Source organism: Delphinapterus leucas, chromosome 12 (assembly GCF_059928025.1).
Source record: "Delphinapterus leucas isolate spDelLeu-1000000601 "Yukka" chromosome 12, BTC_Dleu_Yukka2, whole genome shotgun sequence".
Classification (NCBI taxonomy): domain Eukaryota; kingdom Metazoa; phylum Chordata; class Mammalia; order Artiodactyla; family Monodontidae; genus Delphinapterus; species Delphinapterus leucas.
This window is the reverse complement of record NC_143140.1, coordinates 44972552-44999355: the sequence shown is the minus strand read 5'-3', so window position 1 is coordinate 44999355 and position 26804 is coordinate 44972552. Positions and strand designations below refer to the sequence as shown.

General features: G+C 45.5%; 1 protein-coding gene across 3 annotated transcripts in view; it reads left to right on the top strand.

Moving 5' to 3' along the window:
* BEND3 (BEN domain containing 3) overlaps window positions 1-26804 on the top strand; it is a 35875-nt gene that overhangs the window by 1195 nt on the left and 7876 nt on the right. The window contains exons 1-3 of one of the 3 annotated variants that reach the window (XM_089921612.1): window positions 5056-11174; window positions 13021-13068; window positions 13562-13764. In XM_089921612.1, coding sequence (XP_089777738.1) covers window positions 13032-13068; window positions 13562-13764 — 240 coding nt within the window. In that variant the 5' untranslated portion in view covers window positions 5056-11174; window positions 13021-13031. Of the gene's footprint in view, window positions 1-5055; window positions 11175-13020; window positions 13069-13561; window positions 13765-15429; window positions 15615-26804 lie in introns of those variants that run through there. The other 2 variants (XM_022553589.3, XM_089921613.1) reach the window with 2 other exon arrangements.

The window sequence follows — 26804 nt, the reverse complement described above, 5'->3', positions numbered from 1 at the left end:
CCAGGCAAGGATGTGCGGAACAGGGTTAAGCACTTCGGTGTCAACTTCACCTTCTTAAAGTAATTTTTGTAACTTTTTAACTGTTCCTTGTGCCTCGGGCAACGCGTCGAGTGCCCCAAAGCTGCGGCTTCGGGAAACTGAGGCTAGGAAGTGAGTTCTGGGGCTGGGGCTGGCTCGGGATGGGGCCAGAGGGACAGAGACGAAGGAGATTCTTTTGTTATCCACACTCCCAAACCCGCCTCCCCCTCAGTTCTTCTGGGGTTTTTGTTGTTGCTGTTGTTTGTTTTTTTAACCATCCATTCCTAATTTCCAGTTTCATGTCGCCGTACAGGACTGTCAGCTTCCTTCACCCTCAGTACTGAGATTTGCTGAGATTTTGTATCTTCACAGTTTTACATCCCTAGCCATTAACCCAGTGTCTGATAACTTAGTAGGTGCTCAATAAATTTTTGATGAATGAACGGAGAGCTTCTTGGATTCCAGAAGAAAGTGGGGCCAGTGCATCCTGTTCCTGCTAGTGGTCTAGCTGGCGTGTGCATGGCCCTTGAAATGAAATTCATGGAAAAACCAGAGGCTTTAAAATCTGTCACATAAACATTCCACCACTGAACGTAGGTTTTACCGTAGAGGCCATGTCCTTGTTGAAGTGATTTAACAGAAAAGTGTTGTGTTCTTGCCTTCCCGCACCACGTACAAAGCACTAGTAATAGAAGAGAGACCACTTACTACCTAGTAGACAAGATGGCCAGCATCACAGTAATCTGTTAAAGGTACCACATGGACACATTTTCTTTACCCTCTTCCAAACTTCTGGGCTCCTAAGCATCTCATAGATGAGCAAAAGAGGAGTAGAATGTCTAATAATTAGGAAGAAAAAAACTGGAATCAACCCTGACAGAAGTTTGAGTAGGTGAAAATTTAATCTCCTGCTGGACTGTCCCACCTGCCAGAGGTGGGACAGTCCAGCAGGAGAGCTGTTTAGAAAGCCCCTGAAGCAACAGGGAAAGAAAACCACATGCTTTTATGAATTGTATTGACACCATGGTGAAAAATTGGGGGATCTGTCTTTTAAAAGACCTCAAATTTTATAACGTAGAGACACATGAAGGTTGCTAGCCAACGAGCAAAAATAATTTGGTGTTAGTGTATGGGAGGTTGGGGTGTAACGTTTTTGTTTTTCCTGGCACTTAATTTTGATGGCAAATTATGGTACCTCTCCTGTTATTCATTGTACCTATTATTGGCTAAAGCAAGTCTGGGGGAATTATTTGTAGAATCAGTCTTTGGGGTGATGGAACTTTTCTCTGTCCTCTTGATGGTGGCTACAGGGATGTATACCTGTGTTACCTTTCATAGAACTGTACACCCCCTCCCTCCAGAAAGTAAATTTTACTGTATGGTAATTTTAAAAAAATAGAAATTGAAGTCACACAAAACATGATCCCAAAAGGGATCTTTTATGTGCTTTGTGAGTATCACCTTGCTCTTGCTGTTTCTTTCCCACTTCACATTGGACAGTGGCTCTTCTGCCCCGTCTGATGTTCTAGTATCTCTTGCAACATTATTATTTCAGCCCAGGCTCTTGCAGTTTCTGGAACGAGCTGCCACACGTGACCCGCACATGCCAAGCTAAGGGCTCTCCACGCTGGCATGAAGCCTTCAGTGTGTCAAACAGGAGAGGTGCGATTTCATTTGGAGTGGCATTAATGCCTGGCATGTTAGTCCCTGAATGATTAGACTTTTTACAAACTGTTGTTTTAGAGCTGAGTTTTTCTCAGCAGCTCACCTGGTAACGTGCCCTTCCTCTATTTTTAATTCAACTTGAAACACATGTACGGCCATCCCTCAATATTTGTGGGGGATTGGATCCAGGACCCCCTTCAGATACCACAATCCACACATGCTCAAGTCCCTTACAGAGAGTCCTTCATATCCTCGGATTTCGAACCCACAGATTTGGAAGGCTGACTGTATTTAAAGTCAGCACTTTTAGGTTTTTGTTCTCTACTAACGGCCACCTCTCCTCTCCTCTTGTCTGATTTTCAGTTATCAGTTATCACTGCCCAGTGAAACACAGTATCTGTAAAGGCATTGAATGCTCAGTTGAATAAATCACGTGTTGGTCTTTTCTTGTTTGCCAGGGGCTGTTGGTTTGAGCATGGAGCTAGTAAATTGAAGAGGGGAGGCTGGGGATGTGGAGGGGGGTAGCTTACACCCGACTGTGCCCCAACTCCAGTTAGCTCATGTGGTCACAAGACAACACATTTGTAAAAGTGGGAAGTACAGAGGAAACTCTGCTTATACCTCCTAGGAAAATTAGTCACCATTGTCCAGTCAGTCACATGGGTGGCTGCTGGGATATGCTAGCCCTTTTCTCCTTGACCCCAGCTTCTGGGTTCCACGGTTAAAGTTAAAAGCAGAGTCTGACTCCTCCTACCATTGATGTCGAAGGAGGTAGCCAGTCCTTCGTGAGGCCAGGGAGGGCTTAATAAGTAGAAGCCCTTAGCTGAGGAAGACATCACATTTAGTCACATTCAGAAAACGCAGTCTCCGAAGGGTGAGACGCCACATCGCAGGCAGGCAGGGCTGTGCGGTTGTCCTTCGCTGCGCACGCTGAAAGATAAGGCTGTTCTCTGACTGAATAAGGAAGGCAGCGACAATTACAGCTTAAGGAAACTCAGGGGAACATTGCCCTGGTTTTGTGAGGACTGGTATTTTTCAAACTTTATTTGAAGATGTGTCTAAAAATAAAAACAAATTGCAAACATGTCCTGCAAGTCCCATGGGCTGGATGCCACAGCCAAGAGGGCTGGGTTCTGAGATCCCCAAGGCTCCCAGCCGTTCCTGCAGACCCAGAGACGGAGCCCAGCAAGGGTGGATGGCATGGGAACATTCTTCCCGTCCTTAGGGAGGGCATTTTGATTTCACCCCTTCCAGTTTAACGTTTCTTTTTTCTTTCATTTGAAAGAAACATTACAAAACTTTTTAAAAGTTTTAAACCATTTTATTTTAGTTTTAAAAAATCTTCACTGTTAAGATGCACTTTAAGCATCTTTCAGAAAAAAAAAAAGGCTTTATAATAAGTAGCGTTTACCGAGTGCTGTGTGCCAGGCACGTTCTCCTCTGTAGTTTTCACAGAGTCTCTAGAAGGAAAGGTAGTGTGTGCAGCTCCTTTTACAGAAGAAAGCACCAAGGCTTGGCTGGGTAAGCCACTTGCCTGGGATTAGAAGCTAAACGTAGGTGAAGCCAGGATTAGATAGAACACAGGTCTTTCTGCCCCTAAAGTTTGGTAGGGAATTCCGTTTTCATCCAAATCAGCTGTACCTTCGTGATCCGAAGGCCTACCTGGCCTGTTGACTCGCTCCTGCATCTGAGCCCAGCCTACAAATGTGTGCTCCGCAGGGAAGGGAGAAGGCAGAGCGGGGATGGCCCGCCCCCTTTCGGTCCCAGCTCTTCTCGGAAGGCTGGAATGAAGCCCCCACCCCGAGTCCACCCGCCTCTTTCCCTCTTCTTGCTCTCCGCAGCACCCACCCCAAGCGAGGCGCAACCCGCCGCCCCCCTGCTTCTCTGCAAACTAGGAGGACTATTGTGAGGACTGCACCGGTGAACGTGTAAAACAGACCTCAGAGGCAGCACTGCATGAATGTCAGCTGCTGTCCTCCTCTTCTATGTTTAATTTTTAAAAATCAGTATAACCTGCAGTGGGGAGGCTTCATGAAGTCAGATCACATGGCTTGGCAAGATGAAGTACGGTTTGGTTAGGTCTTAGTTAAACTGTTTAAATCCTTGCATGTATTTTATTAATAACACCTTTAAAATGGTGTGGGCCTGTTCTCCGTGCTTTACCTTTTGTATGTGGCAGGGCTGCACAGCCACCATCCCGGGGGTCTCAGGCTCCGATCATTCCTATGCTGGGGCTCTGGGGCTCACGTTCTCAAGGAGACCCTCAGGTGGTACGAGTTCGCCTCGCTTTACATCTGGGAACAGGAGTGGAGGTCGGGAGGATTTGCCCCAAGGTGGCCTGAGGTCGGGCTGCTGGGCCAGGTCTTTGGACCTGACCTCATCGTGCGGGGGAGTCCTAAGTCCCGTGGACGTTTCCGATGTGGTAGGGCAGAATCCTGAGTCAGCCGACTGGGATTTGAATGTTGAGGTTTCAGGAAGCCCAAGTACTTCCCATTTCTGGGTCTGCTGCTTGTCCTGTGAGACTTGGGCAGCCGCACGCTTCCAGCGCCTCTGACTAGCCTGGGCTAGATTCTCCTAAACGAACTCAATGCAGAGGCACCCCAGGTCACTCCCAGCCCCCTGTGGGCGCCGCTAGAGGACGTTTTGCTTTGGAAACCTGTGGGGCGCTTAGGGAAGAGCCCAATGATCCTGTGCGGGCAGAGGGGTTTGCCAACGGTTTGCCATGCCAGGTGCCCCCTGCTTGCCTTACCGTGGTCTAGCCTCCAGCTCCTAAGAAAGACATCCTCTCCCAACCCCCCAATCAGATTCTCGCGTGACTCCTTATTACGCACTTTGAGCTGGTGACCTCAGGACACTCCTTCCTTTTTCTGTGGCCCAGCCACTCCTCAGCTCCCCAGACCTCCCCTCCCCTCTCCCCACTGCATCCTGCTGCTTCACCCTGGAGCCAGGGCCCCTAGAGCAGGCCCCTGATTTGCCCAGTTTTGTCCGGTTTTGAGGCATCAGGGAAGGAGGGCTCCAGGTACGGGTCAGAAGTCTTCCAGGGTGCTCAGACACAGACATTGAGAGAACCCCAAAGAAAGCACCGTCCATCATCTAGAATGCAGGAACCCAGCAAGTCCAGCCTAGAGAATTGCTAAGCTGCTCTCCAGCCCATTTGTTTTCTCCAGCCAGCCACAGACTCTCTAAATGACCTGGCTTTAGCGCTCAGCTTGGATCCCTAATCCAGGACACTTGGTCCTGGTTTGGTTTTTTTTTTTTCCTCCCATGAAATTTGACTTATTTTGAAAAACACTCCAAGTATCAGGGCAATGCACTGATGGGGCCTATAATACACCTGCCAGGAAATGGCATTTCCTTAGGGTTCAAAGCTGATCTTTTCACCTTTTTGTTCACACCTTGGCTTGTGAGCTGAGAATTTTTTCTGATCTCCCCATCACCCCATACTGAGGAGCTTTTAACACCTTCAGAGGCAATAATTCAGAGACAGTTATGAAATGAAAGGTCTGCACTAGTTTGTCAGTTATATATTGTTTCTTAGAGCATCAGTATTTTAAAATATCTTCCTAGTCTGATTCCCTGGAGATCCCAAGAAGCTCCTGGAAAGTCAGTCTATTTTTCTTTTCTTTTTTTTTTTTTTTTTTTGGTGGTACGCGGGCCTCTCACTGTTGTGGCCTCTTCCGTTGCAGAGCACAGCCTCCAGACGCGCAGGCTCAGTGGCCATGGCTCACGGGCCCAGCCGCTCCGCGGCATGTGGGATCTTCCCGGACCGGGGCACGAACCCATGTCCCCTGCATCGGCAAGCGGACTGTCAACCACTGCGCCACCCGGGAGGCCCTCTTTTTTTTTTTTTTTTTTAATTTATTTTATTTATTCGGCTGCGTCGTGTCTTAGTTGCAGCATGTGGGATCTTCGCTGCAACATGCGAGATCTTTCGTTGCAGCACACGGGCTCTTTGTCGCCCCGCGCGGGCTCTCTGGTTGTGGTGCACGGGCTTAGTTGCCACGCGGCATGTGGGATCTTAGTTCGCAGACCAGGGCTCGAACCTGAGTCCCCTGCATTGGAAGGTGGATTCTTAACCACTGGACCACCAGGGAGGTCCCAGCATCAGTATTTTAAATACTTAAATGATTTGATTTTACATTCTTAGCTTGTTGCTATTTATGGGTATAACTTAGAATATGACCTGGCTAGCAGTAAAGATTGCTAAACTTCTTATTTTTTCATTTAAAAAAAAGTCTCATTTTCAAAGAATTGCATGCTCACTGTAGAATATTTGGAAAGTAGAGGAAACTAAAGAAGAAAAGTCATCCATAATCATCCTAATTGGAGGTAATTAACATCTTGGCATGTTTTCTTCCCTCTGCTTATGGCATTTTTCAATTACATTGTCAAGATATCCCCTGTGAACGTTGAAGTACATTGTTATTGACTGGGTGGCCCTGTAATGAACAATTGATTTTGAATCTTTACACATAATTTAATGTTCGGCTCTTTCTGTCAATAGAGGTTTTGAAGTCGTGTGTTGAGAAAAATGTGTAGAAATTGACTTTCTAACTTTGTATATTGGAAATAACAACAGTGATCAAAGGTGATCTCAATCCAGGTCACATTGAGTTTGTTGTCCCTTCCATTTTCTCTGCAGGTTTTTGTGGAATTTATCAGTAATTAATAGTGACTGAGGGTTACAGAGGGCTTACTCTGCACCAGGATTTCCACCCTCAGCCTGACCCTAGAGTTCCTGCCTGTGTTTAACCTAAGATCAATTCGAAGTAAAAGACCCCCTGGCCCAGGTTCTTTGCCCTTCTGGCCTTTGCTCATTTCGTATCATAATTTTCAAGTGTGTGAGGCTCTAAGTGACAGAAAGATTTGGCTATAGGTCTTTATAAGCTGAAAGTGATGAAGAAGATCAAGATATGCCCATTTACACATTGACAGCGTTATTTCCAGAGCAAATATTTTCCCCTGGAATTTGCTTTAATGTTATTTCTTACCCCAAAGGAAAAAAATCTTGTAGATATATGTCAGACTGTAATATTATTTGTACCCAGATCGCAGAACTGTAAGCACTGGTGGTCTTCTGCACAGCTGTGGCAGGCGGCCTGTGTTTATTAGATATGAGTTACAGTTGTTATAGAGACCTTAATGTAATATCTTCTAACCTTGAGGTTCTGACTGCTCTTTCCTTCCTGTTACTGTTATCTTCTAGTGTTTACCCATCCTCCCCTCCAACAGAAGTTCCCAGAGTTCTGTCTTCATCCTCCAGGTCCTCCCATCTCTACCCTGTGTTGGTTTCAATCCCTGTAAATAAGCTATACAGTCGATCGATCCCCTCTGCACAGAGGACAGTCACCCCACTGGCACCAACAGCTCCCCGTCACACAGTGGGGAGTGTAGCCACCAAAGCACAGGGCAGGGAGACCGGGGGCCACTCCCAGTGTATGGTCTCGAGCATGTTACTGACCTCTCTGAGCCTCGGGTCTCACACCTATACAACGAGATGATTTTTGAGGTCCCGTTTGGCTCTAAAACTCTGCCTCGGTTTCCTCACTTGTAAAATGGGACTAAGAAGAGTTTCCACCTCCTAGGATTGTTAGGTTAATTACACTTAGTAGAGCTCTTAACATAGCATCTTCCACAGTGTAGGCTGTTGTTTGCATTGAGTCTCCGTCAAGTGTGCAGAGCACTGGGCAGTGTGGCGAGGAGTTGGAAGGGAATGGCACGGCAGGGTTTCTGCCTTCCAGGGTTTGCCCAGGTGAGCTGGGGTGTCCCTCTGCTCCAGCCACACCCCTGCTGGACACCTCCATTAGCACCCTCAGGGCTGACCTCAGCCAGGGACTCTCCCATCGGAAGCCCATTAACAGGCCCCCTTACTGGTTTTCAGACCTTCTCTGTCTCCTCCCAAAGGGACTACTCACTCCAAATCCTTGTCTCAAAATCTACTTCTGGGGGAACTTACACTAAAAAAAGAAGTGATACCGAAATTTCCATGATACATTAAGCAAAAGAAGCAAGGAGCAAGGATCTTAAACCTTTTAGTCTCAAGATCCCTTTCTACCCTTAAAAAGTATTGAGGACCCCAAATAGCTTTTGTTTATATGGGTTCCTGTCAGTATTTACCGTGGTAGAAACTAAAACAGAAAAAGAAAAAATGTTTAAATATTGATTTACCAATTCATTGAAAAATAACCAAAATAAATATATTACAAGTTAATGTCAATAATATTTTTATGAAAAAAAATTTTTCCAAAGAAAATAAGTGAAAAAAGTGGTATCGTTTACATTCTTGCAAATATCTCTTATATCTGACTTAATAGAAGACAGCTGAATTTTCATATCTGCCTCTGTATTCAATCTTTTGCAAAATAAAGTATCATGTAGCCTCTGGGAAAGTCTCCTGCACACCTGTGAAAAGGAGGCAACAGCATCTCAGTTTTATTATGAAAATAGTTTTGATCTCATGGACCCCCCGAAAGGGCCTTGGCTGTACTGGTAAACTGGGCCTCCAAAAAGAAAGAAAAAAACAAAGCCCGGAACAGGACTGGTTTGTAAAAGTGTCACTTTCCATGGTGTGCCAATTTCAAGCTACCAACTTGACTCCACTAATGCTGGAGTTGGGGAGAGACGTGCAGCCTGTGCAGGCAGCGCACTGCATTCATGTCACACTTTGAGGACCTCTGGCAGAGTGTCTGCGGAAGGACTCAGGAAAACCGACGAGGTTGCCTCCAAGAGTGTAACCCAGTGACTGGAGGACCCTGGGCTTTTTAACCAAATATCCTTTTATACCTTTGGAATTGTCAGATGCATGCCCATCTAGTCAAAAGAAAAGGAGACTTTAAGAATCTTCCCTTCTTAAAATGAACTCTCTAAGTTGATCCATAATTTGTCAGTCTTCAGCTTTTCCACTTCTTTGTGGCATCTCTTAGAACTGGTTCTTTCAAAGCGCCGTTGACTGGTTCTCACTGCTCTGCCGGCCCCTTGTCTTGCTTCGCCCTTGCTTCCCGCTGTGGGCCAGGCGCACTGAAACGCAGGAGGCAGATCCAGCCGCTGCTGCAGCAGGAGGCCCCGAGGTGGCCCTGCCAGGGCCTGCATTTATGTAGCCAATTTAAGCAACTTATCCTTGTAATTTGATGTTTGAGTGTCTAAGGCATCTTAAACATTTGGGATTACCGTTCCTTTTGCACTTTTGGTAAAAACTGAAGGTTTTCTGATAGCTGCTTCCCACCCCACCCCACCCCTGTGCCCTGCATGGAAAATTGAGCACTGTCATCTCGCCCTGTGAAGAAAGATAGAGACTATTAGGTATTATAATAAAATGATATATGCTCCTACGAGCTCTGCGATATTTAAAACCTTTCTTTACTGCTGACAGTCACTTTGCCTGAGGCTTCCTAGGCTATTTGGGTTCAAAACAAACAAAAAGCATTTTCACTTATATTGGATTAACCACTGGAGATTGGTCCTGTTTGAGAGTTACCCTCCCATAGGTCACCCGTGTCTTAGAAGCTGTGTGTTTTAACTAGAGGCAGTGGCAAGCTACACGTGTCTCCTTGACACGCGTCCCTTTCACTCATTTAAATCTTCCCTTGGGATTGGTCAGGGATATGGAGCAGGCACCCCTTGGGGAAAAGCTGATTTTCAGGGACATGTGGATGCATAGTTAGACTGTGTCACAATTCGAGATTCGTGGTGAGAGGAATCAGAGGGTTTTGAGAAGGAGAGAATGTTAAAATGAGAAATTCTACGAAGTCCTGCAGGCAAAGGAGATTATAATCCTAGCAGCCCAGCGGGTGGGTGCTGCAGAGTTGGTAGCTCCTACATAACCTATAGTTGTGTAAACGAAAGGAATTTCTGCGGCATGCTTGGCATCCGGGTGTTTAGTATCCGCCCAGGATGAACAACCTTGTGACCTTCATCTGGGCAGATGACCAGGAAACGGAGGTAGCAACGTGTGATACCCATCCCCTTTCTACCCAGCTGGGGCGGTGTTGATGTGCTGGGTCTACATCAGCTCGGGATGCCGGCAAGTGACCCACACATCCCCTCCCTCTTGTAGAAACTTCTGTATTGTGAAGTGGACTCTATATAAGCACAGAGCAGCCTCATTTTCCTGCTAGTGACACGGAGATGAAAGGAGATTTCCAGCTGCTAGTGGTCAGAGAGATCCAAGACTGGAAACTGGCCTCTGTGTTCATGAGAAGAACCTTAACAGAAGAATGAGGATTCTGTCATTCCCTCTCCTGGGGGCTGACGGGAGATACACACGGATTTGGTTTGAATCCTAGTTCTGCCACCAAACAGCTGTGTTATACTGGTCAGGTACCTGCCCTCTGTTCTCTTCCTCCCCTTTCCAATAGTCAAACATCTTATTTCTGTAATCAAAATGACATAAAAATTTTCCAGCTTCACTGAGGTATAATTGACAAATCAAAATTGTAAATATTTAAGGTGTACGCCCGCAGTTTTTTTATTCAGTTGCGATTGAAGTAGCTCAGGGTAAGATCAAGGCGCACACGAAGTGGGCGGGCAGCGCCGGGCCCCAAGTGCGCAGGCCGTGGGTGTTAACGGGGACCCTCACCTCGCTCCGCCCCACACGAGTCACAGGCACTTGGCTTTCCAGGCTTTGCAAACGGGAAACTCCCCGGCTTCCCAATGAGAGTGGCTTGTTCGCCAGCTAGGAGGGAAGGGGCGCACCACACTGCGTTCCGGGTTCCTTCTGTGCCAATCTAGCATCTGTCGCTGGTCTATAAATGGACACGGAAATGTTTTCCAAGGCAGATGCACTCTGGCCGCCCCTTCCGTGAGGCTGCCCAGTCCCCTCCGGCTCTCCTCCCACCCGCAGGTGGCTCGGGCGTGCGCCCTTCGCTCATCGTTTTATGACGCGAGAATCGGGGCGAGCTCAGAATTCAGGTGCTAAATTGCCTGCACTAGGGTCACTTGGTGGTGGTTCGGTGAAAACGCTTCGGCGCCCGAGTCGCCTTCCCGCGCCGCACTCTCGGAAATGGAGTGTTAGACAAGCGGACCCTCCTTGCTCAGTGCCCGTGGTTCTGTGCTGGGTTTTCTCATTGACTCCTGTTTCTTTTCCTCTAGGATTCGCTCGTCGTTTTCATGCTTTCCACTTAGCCAGAGGCTTTGTGGCTTTTCGCCGTGACCCTTTTTTGCCCCCAAATTAACCACGTGCCGTCTCCTCCCTTTCCCACCTTTTCTCTTCGGAATGTAATTTGTCCAGTACACCATACCCTCTCCAGCAACCCTGTACTCATTCCTCCTCAGCTGTTCTGCAGCCTCTCACTTGAGGAGACGGCTTATGTGACGGGGCGGCAGGGCCTCCCGGGGAAGATGGCAGCTCACCTGCGTCTCCTTGAGAAGCCCCCTGTCTGGGCTGCGAATCAGCCCTGAGTTTCTGCCCAGCGTTCGCCAACCTTGCTGTCTGAAAACAGTACTGGTGCACACCTAACCTGCCTGGGACTCCCTCCCCTCAGAGACACCCAAACGTGAGATTTCTTTCCTTGAAATACAATGGAAATTGTCTTTGCTGAAATTTACCTCTGGTAAAATAGTTCTTGGCCCCTTGAAGCTGACTTACTGTTTATTTTCACTCAGTCTCACCTACATGTTATGTTTTTCAGACAGGAGATAGTTTAGTAAGTAGGAATTAATTTCATTTTCAAATCTTAAAATTTCTCATTCAATCCCTTGAAAATTAGTAATACAGGGATGAAAACAATTGTGCCTGTCATGAAGTAACTGTGACGACTGACAATAGTGCCATACGTTGTAACACTACTATATGAGTGTTGCTGTATTAGTGAGTTTTTTTTTCTATACGTCGTAGCACTATATGAGTGTTGCTGTATTAGTTTTTTTAACATCTTTATTAGAGCATAATTGCTTTACAGTGGTGTGTCAGTTTCTGCTTTATAAGAAAGTGAATCAGTTATACATATGTCCCCATATCTCTTCCCTCTTGCATCTCCCTCCCTCCTATTAGTGAGTTTTGAAGTTATGACCCTGTGCACAGATCACCTAGACATAGTCTTACTCTCTCCCCATCCATCCGTCTAAAACGGGACCACACACCATTCCACAGCCGCTCCGTGAATGGTTTACTGAACTTTGTGGATGGCATCCCTCCTCCTTATAGAAATTCCATAAAGATACCCCAGAGCCTGCCCCCTCTGACCCGTAACTGGAATGGGCACTCAGGGTTTGCGGGCTGCTTCGCCAGCGGTGGGAACCACAGCTCCTCAATGCCAACACTAGAGGCTGTCATGTGTGTTCTTCTGCCATGTTACTGCCTCATTTATACTTTATCCTAGTTACGGACATGCTGTTATGTAATCTGGGGAATCTCCAAGATGTAATGGTGCTTTTAACCATGGTGTCCACTGCATTTCGGCTGGGGCAGCGAGAGTCGGGGGCTGGCTCTGCCCCAGGCCCTGCAGCCCATACAGGGCGCCGCCACTGCCTCTTGCCACATTCCCTCATCAATAAAAAGAGTGGTTTGGACCAGATCGTATGGCTCAGGAGCTTTAAGAGCCCACAGTGCCTCTTTCTCATCATTGCTTCTGAAGGAAGGGCAAGACAGCACCATCCAATAAAAATATAATGCAAAAGCCACATATGTAATTTTAACTTCTCTAGCAGCCACATTAAAAAAAGGTGAAATTAATTTTAGTATTTTATTTTGCCCAACAGATCTGAAATATTATCATTTTAACATGTAATCAATAGATTATTAATGAGATATTTCACATTCTTTTTACTGTGCTGAGTCTTTGAATCCAGCATGTATCTTAAACTTACAGCATGTCTCCACCTGCACTGGCCACATTCCAAGTGCTCGGGAGCCGTGTGTGACTAGTGGCTACCGTCATGGACAGCACAGGTCTTTTTGGACCACCTAAGACCTTAGCTCAGGTTCACCGGGTCCTCGGGGTCCACAGCCTCCTGTGGACCTTTGTCAGCCTTTTCATTTTGTGGCTAGAATGTTTAAGGCAGGGACTAACAGATCATCCAAACTGAGGTCTTTTGTAAGACTTGATTTTCTCAAATAATGTTCCTTTCTTTCTGTAAGTGGGTCTCAGTTGATGCTTTAAGATGCATTCTGCCCACATAAAGTCTTGGAGAAGCACTCCCAGCAGGCATACAGGAGGCCTGGCTGTTTCTGAGCAACTGCAAACAAGAGGACGAAGTTTTCCTTGATGTTGCAGAGTCGCATTGGCTTAACCTTCTATTACCGGGAGCCAGGGTTGGGAGGGTAAGGGAATTTCTTATGGGTGGGTAAAATTTTTAAAAATGAACAATAAATCAAGACTTTGTCTTTGTCTTTTCATTTAGTGGAATAGAAGATGAATGCAACTGAATTCAGTGAAGATGTAGAAGAAGGTAAAAAAAGAAAAGCCTCTTTTTAAAAAATATTTTAACTGAATACTTTTTTTAGATACGTTTACGTGGTTCAAAAATGTTAAAAGATACATGATGAAAAATCAAGAAAAGTCTCCTCTCACCCCTGATTCCCATCCTTCTCCACTCACATGTGTGGTATTTTATGTATCTTTCCAGAGTTACTTTTTTAAAAGCATCATTTAAAAGAGTAGTTTCTCTCCTTCCATCTCCTCTCCCTCCCCTGAGAAAAGACTTTAAAACCTGTTCTGAACAAAATGTGCTTGGAACATGGTATCATGGTATAGCACTAGTGTGGTGAGATACAGATTGCTTGATTGGAAAGCCAGTTTTATTGTGATCTGTTACTCAGATACTGTTATCTGAGTGATAGTATCAAAGGGCGGCCGCATACAGCCTGCTGCTCAGGGGACCCTGCTAATCCCAGCGCCGCCAGGTGGTCTCCCCGCTGAGCCCTATTTCTTCTCTGCCACAGTTCTGAAAAATAACACCGTGAAAGTGGAGACAGAGGCCGAAGATGCTGCCCTGGACTGCTCAGTGAATTCCAGGTCCTCCGAGAAGCACGCTCTGGACAGCGTCTTCACTGGCCTCCAGGACTCCAGCAAGAGAAAGCAGCCGGGCGGCGAGGGCCCGCCGGACTCCGTCCCGAGCGTGAAGAGGCGGCGGCTGATTCCCGAGGTGAGGGCTCACAGGGAAAGCAGGAGCTTGTGGATAGCAAGGACTGTTAGTGAAAGCCTACCACATTTCACATAGCGTACACCTTACCTAGATTCCTGGAGAAGGTGAGGCTTAGCAGGTCTTTTCCTAAATCAGATCCATCTTTTGTATCTATTAGGGGAGCTTATTCAATGAATCTTTTTGTAAAAAGACCAATTATTTTATAACATGCCTGTGACCCCTAACCTACCTATTTTATGAATTTGCTTTCTTTTTTTTTTTTTTTTTTTTTTTTGCGGCACGTGGGCCTCTCACTGTTGTGGCCTCTCCCGTTGCGGAACACAGGCTCCGGACGTGCAGGCCCAGCGGCCATGGCTCACGGGCCCAGCCGCTCCGCGGCATGTGGGATCTTCCCGGACCAGGGCACGAACCCGTGTCCCCTGTATCGGCAGGCGGACTCTCAACCACTGCGCCACCAGGGAAGCCCTGCTTTATTTCTTACTCACCTGCTGATTATATTGAACTTTGCTAAGTTCTGAGAGAGAGAAAATGGAACTGGACATAGTGGTCCCCTCTAGTAGCCTGGAGTCCAGATGGGAGACAAGACAGGTACACAAAACAGTTAAGACGGAGGAGAGAGGGGAGTTTGGGAGATGAGGTGTCTGGCCCGGAATGCCTGTTCCACAGAGCCTCTCCACAGACGGGCAGATCACACCTTAAACTCTTAGAAGAACGTTTTCCCAAGCTCTCTAACGCAGCTACTCACCACTCAGACACACACACATGCGCGCGTGTGCTATGAGGGGCCCAGACAGGCATTTCAGCTTCTGCATGTCTGTTCAATAGAGCCCACGTTTCAGAGTTCATCGTCATTAGCCAGTACACCGTGGGGTATCAGCCTGGGACTCTGGGTTGTTACTGGTTGGTTTTAATTCTCCTCTATTAGATGCTACCCCAGATCTAAATAAATTGGGAATTGATAGGTTTTAGAGATTTAGTAAAGTGATGAGATTAAGATTTTCACCAGGATTTCAATATGCAAGTTAATATTACACTATAAGGAGGACTGATCTGCGTGCCACATCATGGAACACTGAGGGATACATTCATTTATTTATTTATTTGGAATTTTTTTCCAAACAGCTCTATTGAGATATAAGTCACACACTATACAATTCACCAGTTTACATTGTTCAAGTCAGTGGTTTTTAGTAGATTCGGAGAGTTGTACAACCATTACTATGATAAATTTTAGCACATTTTCATCACCCCGCAAAGAAATCTTGTACCCAGTTAAGCAGTCACTCCCCATCCAACGCTCCTGTAGCTCTTGGCAACCACTCATCTACTTTCTGTCTCTATGGATTTGCCTATTCTGGACATTTCATATAAATGGAATCATAGACTATGTGGCTTTTTGTATCTGGCTTCTTTTACTTAGCCTAATGTTTTTAAAGTTCATCCTTGCTGAAGCATGTTATCAGTTCTTCATTCCTTTTTATGGCCAAATAATATTTCCTGGTGTGAATATATCACATTTTGTTTATCATTCATCAGTTGATGGACATTTGGGTTGTTTCCACTTTTTGGCTGTCATGAGTACTCCAGCAATACATTTTAGAAAATCCATAATACCCAGAAAAAAGTTGAATTTTCTTATACCGGTATGATCATTTTTTTATGAAGGATTAATGAAAAATACCCCACCCTCGACCCTGGCTGCCTAAACCAGCCACTTGCTGCATACCTCAGGACTCTAGGGAGAGTTTCATGTGTGGACAGCAGTTTCCAGTGCAATAAGCTGATTGTAGATGAAAACTCAGATTCCTGACTGGAGAGATGCCTGCTGTGGCCAATGAAGCTACGAGATGGTTAGTCCAATAGCTTGTTTGAAAAACCTTTACCCATCTGCTTTTTAAAAAATGCTTTATTTGTAAACCATAATTTATTATCCTTTCCCCTAACGATTGGTATATAGGAACTTTTATGTCATTACATATAGTGCCACAGGGACCATCCGTATCCATATCCATAAACCTCGTGCCCTCCTGTGAGTGATTCTAAGGGTTAGGCTCCTCGAGGTTATTCTGAAAGGGTTGAGGAGTTTGAGAAGCACTATGGTATGCCCCTGAAGGAACTCCAGGAAACGTCTTCTGTGTGTCACGTTAAATTCTGCTTATGATCAATTCTGCACACTCTTTCACGTTTACAAGTAAAGCTTGAGCTCAAGAAATGGAGCACAAAGTTGAGTGTATTGGTTCACCTTTGCTGTGACAAACCATCCCAAAACTTAGCCGCCTTAAAGTAACCACTGTTTCATTCAGCTCTGTGAGTCAGCTGGTGCTTCCTCTGGTTTGGCCTGATGTGGCTGGGGCCAGATGGTAAGGGAGGACCTCACTCCCGTATCTGGGCCTCACCTGGGCTGGTGGGGTGACTCCAGCTTCCCTTTATGCACTTCCTCACCCCCTACGAGGAGGAGGCTAGTCCAGGCTTACTCTCATGCGTGGAAGATTTCCAAGGAGGAGCGAGGAGGGCAGACTCTGGGGAGCAAACACTTTTGATGCCTCTGCTTGCGACACATTTGCTCATGGGCCACCAGTCAGAGCCAGTCATGTGGCCAAATCTAGATCAAGGGGTGGAAAACTAGACACCACCTCCCGATGGTGGGAGCAACAAAGTCACGTTGCAAAGAGATTTCACACAAGGACACGGGAACTATGATGGCCATTTTTATAAACAATTCACCACAGCAAGGAACAGCCAGCTCTTGCATCAAGAAGGAATTCTGATCACATGTAGGCTGGTTTGTGGCCTTTGTGGACAGCCCAGGTTGGCCCCATTGCCTCATTGCACAAATGGTGTCACTCTTCATCCTTTCGTCCAACACATTTTATTGGCATCATAGAGAAGGGAGCATCTTCGTCTTCTGGGGATAGAAGGGGAAGGAGAAGGTTCTTATGATTTGTATTTTAGTTGAATCCTTCAGTGTATGAAGCAAGTCAGGAAAGTCCTGCATTGGGGAAAGGTCCGTTGAGGTTCACAGTGGAAGGATTTCCCTGAGCATCACAGAAATGATTTGAAGGTTGCAGATGCTCTTCTAGATCTGGTGAGGCAATATTAGCTTTGTCTGGCCGGAGCTTCAGCAGCATGCAGGAATCCTGACATGTTTGGAGAAAAGGGAACCAATATATATTTGAATATTTCTAATATGACTTGTCCAATTTACATATTCTAATTGGTCATCTATGTTTACTTTTTTTTTTTTTTTTTTTTTTGCGGTACGCGGGCCTCTCACTGTTGTGGCCTCTCCCGTTGTGGAGCACAGGCTCCAGACGCACAGGCTCAGCGGCCATGGCTCACGGGCCTAGCCGCTCTGCGGCATGTGGGATCCTCCCGGACCGGGGCACGAACCCGCGCCTCCTGCATCGGCAGGCGGACTCTCAACCACTGTGCCACCAGGGAAGCCCTACTTTTTTTTTTTTTTTTTTTTAATTTATTTTTGGCTGCACATAGGCCCCCTCCAGTTGTGGTGAGCGGGGTCCACCCCTCATCACGGTGTGCAGGCCTCTCATTGCGGTGGCCTCCCCTGCTGCAGAGCGTGGGCTTCAGTAGTTGTGGCGCACGGGCTCAGCTGCTTTGCGGCATGTGGGATCCTCCCGGACCAGGATCCCACCTGTGTTCCCTCCATTGGCAGGCGGACTCCCAGCCACTGCGCCACCAGGGAAGTCCCCTATGTTTACTTTTCAATGGATTAGATACAGCAGGCAGCTGTAACCCATTAGATTTTGGAGTAGAAAAGACACTTTAAGTCCTGGGTTTTATTTTGGAAGTGCTGTTAGCTTTGTTCATTTCCCTTAGTGTAGATAACGTGAGGTTGATAGCCCTGTTCCCCTTCCTGTTCTGTAAAAAGTATATGTATATGTAAGTATAAACCTTTTGAAATTCTTGAGCTCCTTGTAGAATGGTGACGTGTGAAGTCAAGGCAGTGCTTCCTTTTAAAAGTTTGTACAAGCTGATATGTCAGTAAGTCAGTAGCCTCAGAGCCCTGGGGGCTTTCGAACAAACAATTGGTTTTGTGAAATTATAGCATGTGTTGATTTTTTCAGGATGGTACTAGTCCTAATTTAGAGTAGATAGCCCTTTATCCTTCTCTCCCTGGGTTTTCTCTGATCCGTCTTACATGTGTGGTGGGGAAGGAGGAAGTGGGAGAGCGGAAGCAGGGAGTATATACGACTGCCTTAAGCACTTTCATCACAGGGTAAGACGGAGGAACGGAGGCTGAATCAAGCAATAATCCAAAAAAGTGGAAAGGGTGTACGTTAACAGCTGTTGACTCCCTACCTGACAAATAACCCCACTCCTTGTCTTGTTTCATTTAATCCGTATAACAGTGATGAGAGAATATCTCCCCCAGAGAGAAGAGCCAGCTCAGACATATAAGTTAAAGTCAAGTGCCAGGATACCAGTGGGGCAGCCTTGATCCTGGTGTGAGGTGGCAGGAGTGACTGGGAACACTCAGCTCTCAGCTCCCCGCTCCGTATCCAGGAGGTGAGCCCCACCTTCTCTGATCCAGCCCATAGGAATGGTCAGTTCCAGAATGAATGGAGACTGGAGCCGGATAAGGGGGAGTTCACCATGGAGCCTTTGGCCAATTCTGTGACCTCCCAAACTCAGGTCCCTCCACGGTGATGAGTGGTGACACTGCTTCCTCATTGGTTCCTTGTGTGGATTGAGACAACCCCTGGAAGGAGCCCAGCACGGGGCCTGCCCTACATCAGCCTTCAAAAATGTTTATTTACTGCCCCCCAACCCCCATCTCCAACTACCACCCCTTATGGTCAGTATTCAGCCACCTCCCTCCATGTTTATCAGAAGGAAAATGGCATGGAATTGCCAAGAGAGGCCACCTGATGCCCTCCTGGACGCCCCCGGCCTGAGTGCCCTTGATTCTGAGCACCTTCCATCTCCTCCTTTGACCCCGAGGAAGGGGGATGAGGGCGAGGGGGGAGGATTTGAGTGGTAGCCCTGATGCCTAAGGTCTGTCACATTCAAACTCCCATCGGTGCTGATGGGCTGTTTATGAGTGACATTTAGTACAATGCTTAGAAGAAAAATAAAACCTCCCTCAAAAAATCTAACAAAAGGCTGCCTAAAGACATATTTGGCGTCTCTGCTGGGAGAGGCATGATAGCCAAATACAGCAGATGTGGGAGGTGAGTAGCCAGCGTTTTTATTGCTAATCATCTTTTTGTTCATGGAACTGGGGGTGATATTCAAGAGCCCTGGGCCAGGCAGAAGTTAGCCTTGTTCTCCTGGGGTTCTTTGTTTCTACGTTTGTTTTTAATCCTAAAGTGTCATTGCAGTTTGGTTTTCAATTGGAGAATGGAACTGCCATCTCATTCGCTCAGTGCAAATGTACTGAACACCTCCTAGGTGTCATTCAGTATGCTCCCAGCTGGAGATTCGTAGTCATTTCCACAGCAGCCCTAGCAGATAGGTACTGTGGCCATTCCCATTTTCATGAGGCTCAGAGAAGCTAGCACTACCAAGCCTGCTTGATTTGGAACTGCGCACTTAAAGCACTGGTGGCCCTGAGCACTGTGGGGTATTTGTAGGATATGCTGTGAGGAGCCTCTGAGGATGCCCTGCCCTGATAGTTTGCCATCCCTGTGGTCTTTCTCTTCTCCCTTCCTATAAGTTGCTTTATCTCCCCAGATTCTTATTTTTTCAGGCATGATAACACATTCTCCATCCTCACCACACAGTGTCAGCAGTATAAAGGATAACCCAAAGGATAAAAGCCATGAGGGCAGAGACAGGCTTGTTCCCTGTGTCCCCAGGGCCTTGCACCGTGCCTGACAGATGCTGGGCGCTCAGTAATGTTTGCTTACTGACTCTGTGAGGTAGAAAGCTCTTCCATTCCTTATTGCTAACTACATCTGGTCATTTAATGATGATGATGGAGATAAACATTCTGTTAAAAATGAAAAGCATCACCCCGTCTCGATTATTTGGAGGTGGGTGGTGATGCCAGCCCCCTAGGAGCCCTTTTCCATGGTCTGCCCTTGATGCCACATTAATTCTCAGCTCCCTGCTCCTCTGAAGGCATGCTGCTTTCTTGGTGTTCCACTTAGCTGACTGGGCACCACTTAGCCACTCATCATTCGTTGAACTGAATTCAGTGACTGCTCTTGGATTTGGAGTCTTGAGGAAGACTCAGGCCTTGGAGCATCTCCATGGTGACCCAGTCCCCAAGATGTCACACATCCGTAACCTTACATCAACCTGTTTTTGATCAGTCAGACTCTCCAGCCAAGAGATTGGGCATTCCCGCTTGAGTCTAAGGGTGCTAGTGATAGAATGAAATGCACGGATCGGATCCAGGAGAGGTGCTGGCACTGCAGAGCCTGAGCTGTGCGGCAGAGTTCACATATGGTTGGAAGATGAGCCTCGGAGAATTGGGAACGGTGTCAGCCAGACACCAGTGCCAAGTAGCACAGATTTAAAGATTTCTCGATACTCCTAGACAGCTGAGCAGAGATTTTATCAGCAGCAGCAAATGCAGCCAGCCCATCGTGCCTTGGCAGCGTTTGTGGAATTAATTGGAGCACTGAGTTGACAGGACACCAGTGTGGGGATATCTAAGAACCTTCTCTTTGGTGCGTGTGTCATGCTTTGTGTTGAATTGTGTATCCAAGGTCTCTGGGAGTGAGGAATGTTGCCCTCTGCTGGGACTCTAACTTAATTTTTTATTCAAGCAACTTAGCCAAAAATGTTTGTATTGATGGCAGTGTTTCTAACATGCTTGGTAGAAACTGAAATGTTTTTATTAATGAGGCTGACTATTGAGAGTTATGGAGGGTCTCCAGTTCTGACACACTGCTCTTCGCTCACTGTAGGAATGTGCTGGAGTCAAACGACTTCTGTTTGTTTTGTTCAGATAGTTCACCCAGAAACTTGTCCCTGTGCTTATTTTCTACTCTGAGTGTTAATAAGGGCAGATCCCCCCCTAGAACGTGTACTCTTATTACATGGCATGTGAGTTTCTGGTGATCTTTCTCTGCATGGAATCTTATTTAAATGTATTAGTGGAACTGCTTGTTACAAAGCCTTTGCCCCTTTCCAAAATCAGTTGTAATGTAATTATATATATATTTTTAATGATTGACATTACACACTCAAATTACTCTATATTGGTAAAACCTCACGGAAATCTTATGATCCATGGGACCTCCAAAATTATTTTGGTGTAATAAAATTTAATGGTGAGTGCTTTTTCCTTTTCCGGTAAGCAGCTTGAGGTGACCTCTAAAAATGGTTCACTATTCACTTGACCCAGAAAACCCCACAAAATCATGCAAATCAAGAGGTTGAAATCTTCGTGTTCACTTTAAGAACACACGTGAAACTGCCCAGGCCACTAAGAGTACGCATGTCCGAAAGCCACCCAGTATCTGAAGGATGTCACTTTAAAGGAGCAATGTGTGCCATTCCGTTGTTACAATGGTGGAGTTGGTAGGTGTGCCCAGGCCAAACAGTGGGGCTGGATGCAGGGTCGGTGGCCCAAAAAGAGTGCTGAATTTTCACTGCACACGCTCAAAAATGCAGAGAGTAATGCTGAACTTAAGGGCTTAGATGTAGATTCTCTGGTCATTGAGCACATCCAGGTGAACAAAGCCCCCAAGATGTGGTGCAGGACTTACAGAGTTCATGGTGGGATCAACCCATACATGAGCTCTCCCTTCCACATTGAGATGATCCTTACTGAAAAAGAACAGACTGCTCCTAAACCAGAAGAGGAGGTTGACCAGAAGAAAAAGATATCCCAGAAGAAACTGAAGAAACAAAAACTTATGGCCTGGGAATAAATGCTGCAAAAAATAAATGCAAATAAAAGTAAAAAAAAAGAAAAAATTTAATGGTGAGTAAATTGCTAAAAATCTAATTTACAGTCTATAGGAATTAGCAAGTAAGACAATTTGAATTTATTAGGGCAGTGCTTTTCAACAGTGATCCACAGTTATAAATTCACCTTATAGAGCCATCTGGTCCACATATATGGATTTGTATGTAAATACATAGACACAGAGCAGTAGAACAAAACTTCTTGAATTTACTTACTGTGTGCAATGCCCTCTGATATTTTCTATTCTGTTCTTTTTTTCTTTCCTTCCTGTCTCTCTTTCATACTTCCTCCTTCCCTCCCTCTTTCTTTCTTTGTTTTTGTTTTTTTGGCTGCACTACGCGGCATGCAGGATCTTGGTTCCCTGACCAGGGATTGAACCCGTGCCCCCTGCAGTAGAAGCATGGAGCCCTAACCACTGGACTGCCAAGGAATTTTCCCCTCCCTCTTTTATGCTGGTCTTGACCCATCAAATCAATGTCATCATTTAGTAATGGGTCATGTGACAACCCACAGTTCTAAACACACTGTGTCAGGAGTAAAGATTTTCAACCATCTCCATCCCTTTCTTTCTCCAAGTTTCTCATGTATGTGTATGTGGTTTCTTTCTTTCCTTTCTTTCTTCCTTTTTATTTATTTTAATTTTTTTTAAGTTTTCTTTTTTTAAATATTTATTTATTTTATTTACTTATTTTTGGCTGCGTCAGGTCTTAGTTGCAGCACTCAGGATCTTTGTTGTGGTGCGCAGGCTCTCTAGTTGTGGCACGAGGGCTCAGTTGCCCTGCGGCATGTGGGATCTTAATTCCCCAACCAGGGATCGAACCCGCATCCCCTGGATTGGAAGGCGGATTTGGTTTTTTGTTCTATGAATTTTTTTTGAATTTTATTTTATTTATTTTTTATACAGCAGGTTCTTATTAGTTATCCATTTTATACATATTAGTGTATATATGTCAATCCCAATATCCCAATTCATCCCACCACCACCAGCCACTTTCCCCCCTTGGTGTCCATAGGTTTGTTCTCTACATCTGTGTCTCTATTTCTGCCCTGCAAACCAGTTCATCTGTACCATTTTTCTAGGTTCCACATATATGCATTAATATACGATATTTGTTTTTCTCTTTCTGACTTAATTCACTCTGTGTGACAGTCTCTAGATCCATCCATGTTTCTACAAATGACCCAATTTCATTCCTTTTTACGGCTGAGTAATATTCCATTGCATATCTGTGCCACATCTTCTTTATCCATTCGTCTGTCGATGGGCATTTAGGTTGCTTCCATGACCTGGCTATTGTAAATAGTGCTGCAATGAACATTGGGATGCATGTGTCTTTTTGAATTATGGTTTTCTCAGGGTATATGCCCAGTCGTGGGATTACTGGGTCATATGGTAATTCTATTTTTAGTTTTTTAAGGAACCCCCATACTGTTCTCCATAGTGGCTGTATCAATTTACATTCCCACCAACAGTGCAAGAGGGTTCCCTTTCCTCCACAGCCTCTCCAGCATTTGTTGTTTGGAGATTTTCTGATGATGCCCATTCTCACTGGTGTGAGGTGATACCTCATTGTAGTTTTGATTTGCATTTCTCTAATGATTAGTGACGTTGAGCAGCTTTTCGTGTGCTTCTTGGGGAAGGCAGATTCTTAACCACCGGACCACCAGGGAAGTCCCTCTTCCTTCCTTTTTAAAATTATCCTCTGCTTTCTGCCAGGTAGCAGAACTACAGAACTGAAAAGAGCTTGAAACCCCACCTTGAGCTCAGCTGTCCTTCCTGTACTCCTCCCAGCCTCAGTCTTTAGAGCAAACAGACCTCTAAGAATGCCTTCTGTGAGTGACTTACCCTGCTGCACTGTAGGCAAGTTCTTCTCTTATTTACTGGTTGAGAGTAATCTTTACAACTAGTTCAATAAAAGGCCCATAGTATTGTCACTGCTGCAGCTTGGGAAGAGCGTTGTTTAATAATAATCATACTAAAACAGTACATATTTATTAAGCACTTACTGATTCAGACACAGGCTCAGTGCTTCATATACATTATCTCATTAGGTCATCATAGCTACCCTGGTACCCAGAGACAGGTACCATGATATATCCCCGAGTTACACACAGGAAGCTGAAGCATGAAAGGTCATGCAGAGGACCTATCCACTCCTTTATACCTCCCTACACTCATGTTGTTCATTAAGCTAGTGGCCTCTCTGAACAGGTTCTTTTTCTTAAGCATATATTTGAGGGCGGTAGACACTTTACCCTGCTTAACAAACATTCAGTGAGCTCTTCTCTGTCCCAGGCACTTTGCAGGACACTAGGGATGGACTCAGGAAGGACGTGGCCCCATCATGTAACCATTTTGCAGTGCGATGAGGTTGGGGATAGCTCAGGGAGGAGACCCCATGAGGGAGAGGGGCAGGTGGCGGGCTCGCCCCAGCCCAGGAGGCCCCTGGTCCTCTGCTCTTGGGAAGTTTTTTGGCGGGGTTGGGGGGTGGGGTAGGAGGGCCAGGGGCCTCTGACCCATCATCAGTTTATAAATTTATTTTATTTATTTATTTATTTTTGGCTTCATTGGGTCTTCGTTGCTGCTCGTGGGCTTTCTCTAGTTGCAGCTAGCATGGGCTACTCTTGATTGCGGTGCACGGGCTTCTCATTGCGGTGGCTTCTCTTGTAGCGGAGCACGGGCTCTAGGTGCACAGGCTTCCGTAGTTGTGGCACGTGGGCTTCAGTAGTTGTGGCTGGGGGGCTCTAGAGCGCAGGCTCAGTAGTTGTGGCTCACGGGCTTAGTTGCTCTGCACCATGTGGGATCTTCCCAGACCAGGGCTGGAACCCGTTTTCCCCTGCGTTGGCAGGCAGGTTCTTTAACCACTGCACCACCAGGGAAGCCCCCATCATCAGTTTAGACAAACCCTGAAGAAAGTATTGCCTACTTCGATGGGATAATTGAAACAGTTGAAAGAATTCCTTTATTTTCAGGGTCCTGAGAGAGTAAAGTAGCTGTTCTTCTGCATGGTTGTTGTCAACAGAGGTGCAACAGAAAAATTAATCTTTGTCTAATATGAGTCTGATGATTCCATTTTTTAAAAGAGAGAGTCCAGGAAGTAATAATTCATCCATTTAAATAAACGATAACATGTGGGAGGTTCAGAAGGGTCAGAGTTTCACATGCTTATGTGGCCTCACTGTCTCTTTCCACCTCAGGCCTTTGTATCGCTCACCTGCTGTTGTAACGGCAGTCCCCCTGAGAGTGTCTCTTCCCTACATTTTTTTAGGCTGCAAGAGAAAAGCACCTCATGTACTGTGTTGTGCTGGCATTAGTTATCTGAATGCTTACAAATGACACGGAATCTGCCTGGAGGAGATAAACTGAGGGCAGACCACCTGGCCCTGGCCACCCAGAGAGGTCCAACGGCTTGTTAGAAATGCAAAGCCTTGAATCAGAATCTGTATTCTAACTAGAACCCAGGCTGTTCATATGGATATTAGACTTTCAGAAGCGCTGGGCTGGGCCAGGTTGTGCCAACCATATTCTTCCCCAGGTGGGGGAGCATCCTCAGGATGCACTTTGTCCTTGTCCATTTTTTAGTTGCCTGAGGCATGCGCATGTCTGTGGAAGCACATGCTTTGTGCTTCAACCCTGCCTGCTCCCCTGACACCCACAGGTGCTCACCAATTAGTTCTTCTGCTTAATTAGACCCTCAGAAATATATTCCAGTATGTTTTGGGGTCAAATTCAACATTTGTCAGAAACAAATTTATGACTGAAATATATAAACGACACATATTTAAAGCATACCATTTGGTAAGTTTTGACATGTATACCAATGAAACTATGCTACAATCAAGATGAGAAACATATCCATCACCTGCTACCATGAACGTCTCCTTGTGCCCTTTTGCATCCTCCCCCCATCCCCAGGTAACGACTAATCTGCTTTCTGTCACTAAAGATGAGTTGGCATTTTCTAGAATTTTATATGAATGGAATGCTACAGTCCTCTTTCGTTTGACTGGCTTCTTTCACTCAGCTTAATTATTTTGAGATTCATCATGAGTATCATGTTTATCAGCTCTATTGCTGAGTAGCATCCTGCTGTATAACACAGCATATCTATATACTTGTTTAAAACTTGGGTTGTTTCCAGTTTGGGGCTGTTTACAAACAGGGCTGCCATGAACATCTGCATGTAAGTCTTCGTATGATCGTGTGCGTTCATTTTGCTTGGTAAATGGATACCTAGGAATGGAATACCTGGATCGTATTGTCCCATATATATTTAACTTCTTAAAAGAATACCAATTGTTTTCTACAGTGGTTATACCATTTTATATCCACCCCAGCAGCATGCGAGAGTTCCAGTTCCTTCACATCATCTCCGTCATTCAGTACTGTCTGCCTTTTTGATTACACCTATCCTAGTGGGGGTGATGTGGTATCTCAGTGTGGTTTTAATATGCAGATTACTAAGCATCTTTTTTTTTAAATTATTTTTTGGCCGCACTGTGGAACATGTGGGATCTTAGTTCCCCAAACAGGGATCGAACCCGTGCCCCCTGCAGTAGAAGTGTGGAGTCTTAATCACTGGACCACCATGGAAGTCCCACTAAGCATCTTTTTATGTGCTTTTTTGCCATTTATATGGCTTCTCCAAAGTGACTATCGAAGCCATTAATTGGGTTGTATGTCATATTGAGTTGAGTGTTCTTTATGTAATCTGGATTCAAGTCCTTTATCAGATAAATGATTTGCCTGTGTTTTCTTCCAGTCTGGGCTTGTTTTTCATCTTTTAAAGAAGTTTTAAATTTTGATGAAGTTCAGTTTATCAGTTTGTTCTCTTATGGATCATGCTTGTGGTATTGTATCTGAGAAATATTCGCCTAAAACAAGGTCATAAGGGATTGCTCTTACGCTTTCTTCTAGAAGTGTTAGAATTTTAAGTTCGTTTTTAGTTTTACACCCATGATCCATTTTTAGTTAATTTTTTATATGATATATGTAGGATGAAACATTTTTGCTTTTTTTTTTTGCATATGTATATCCAATTTTTCTAGCATCATTTGTTGAAAAGATTCTCCTTTTTCTACTGAATTGCCTTTGAACCTGTGTTGAAAATCACTTGTCCATATATATGTAAATAAGCCTCTTAAACCGTCCAGG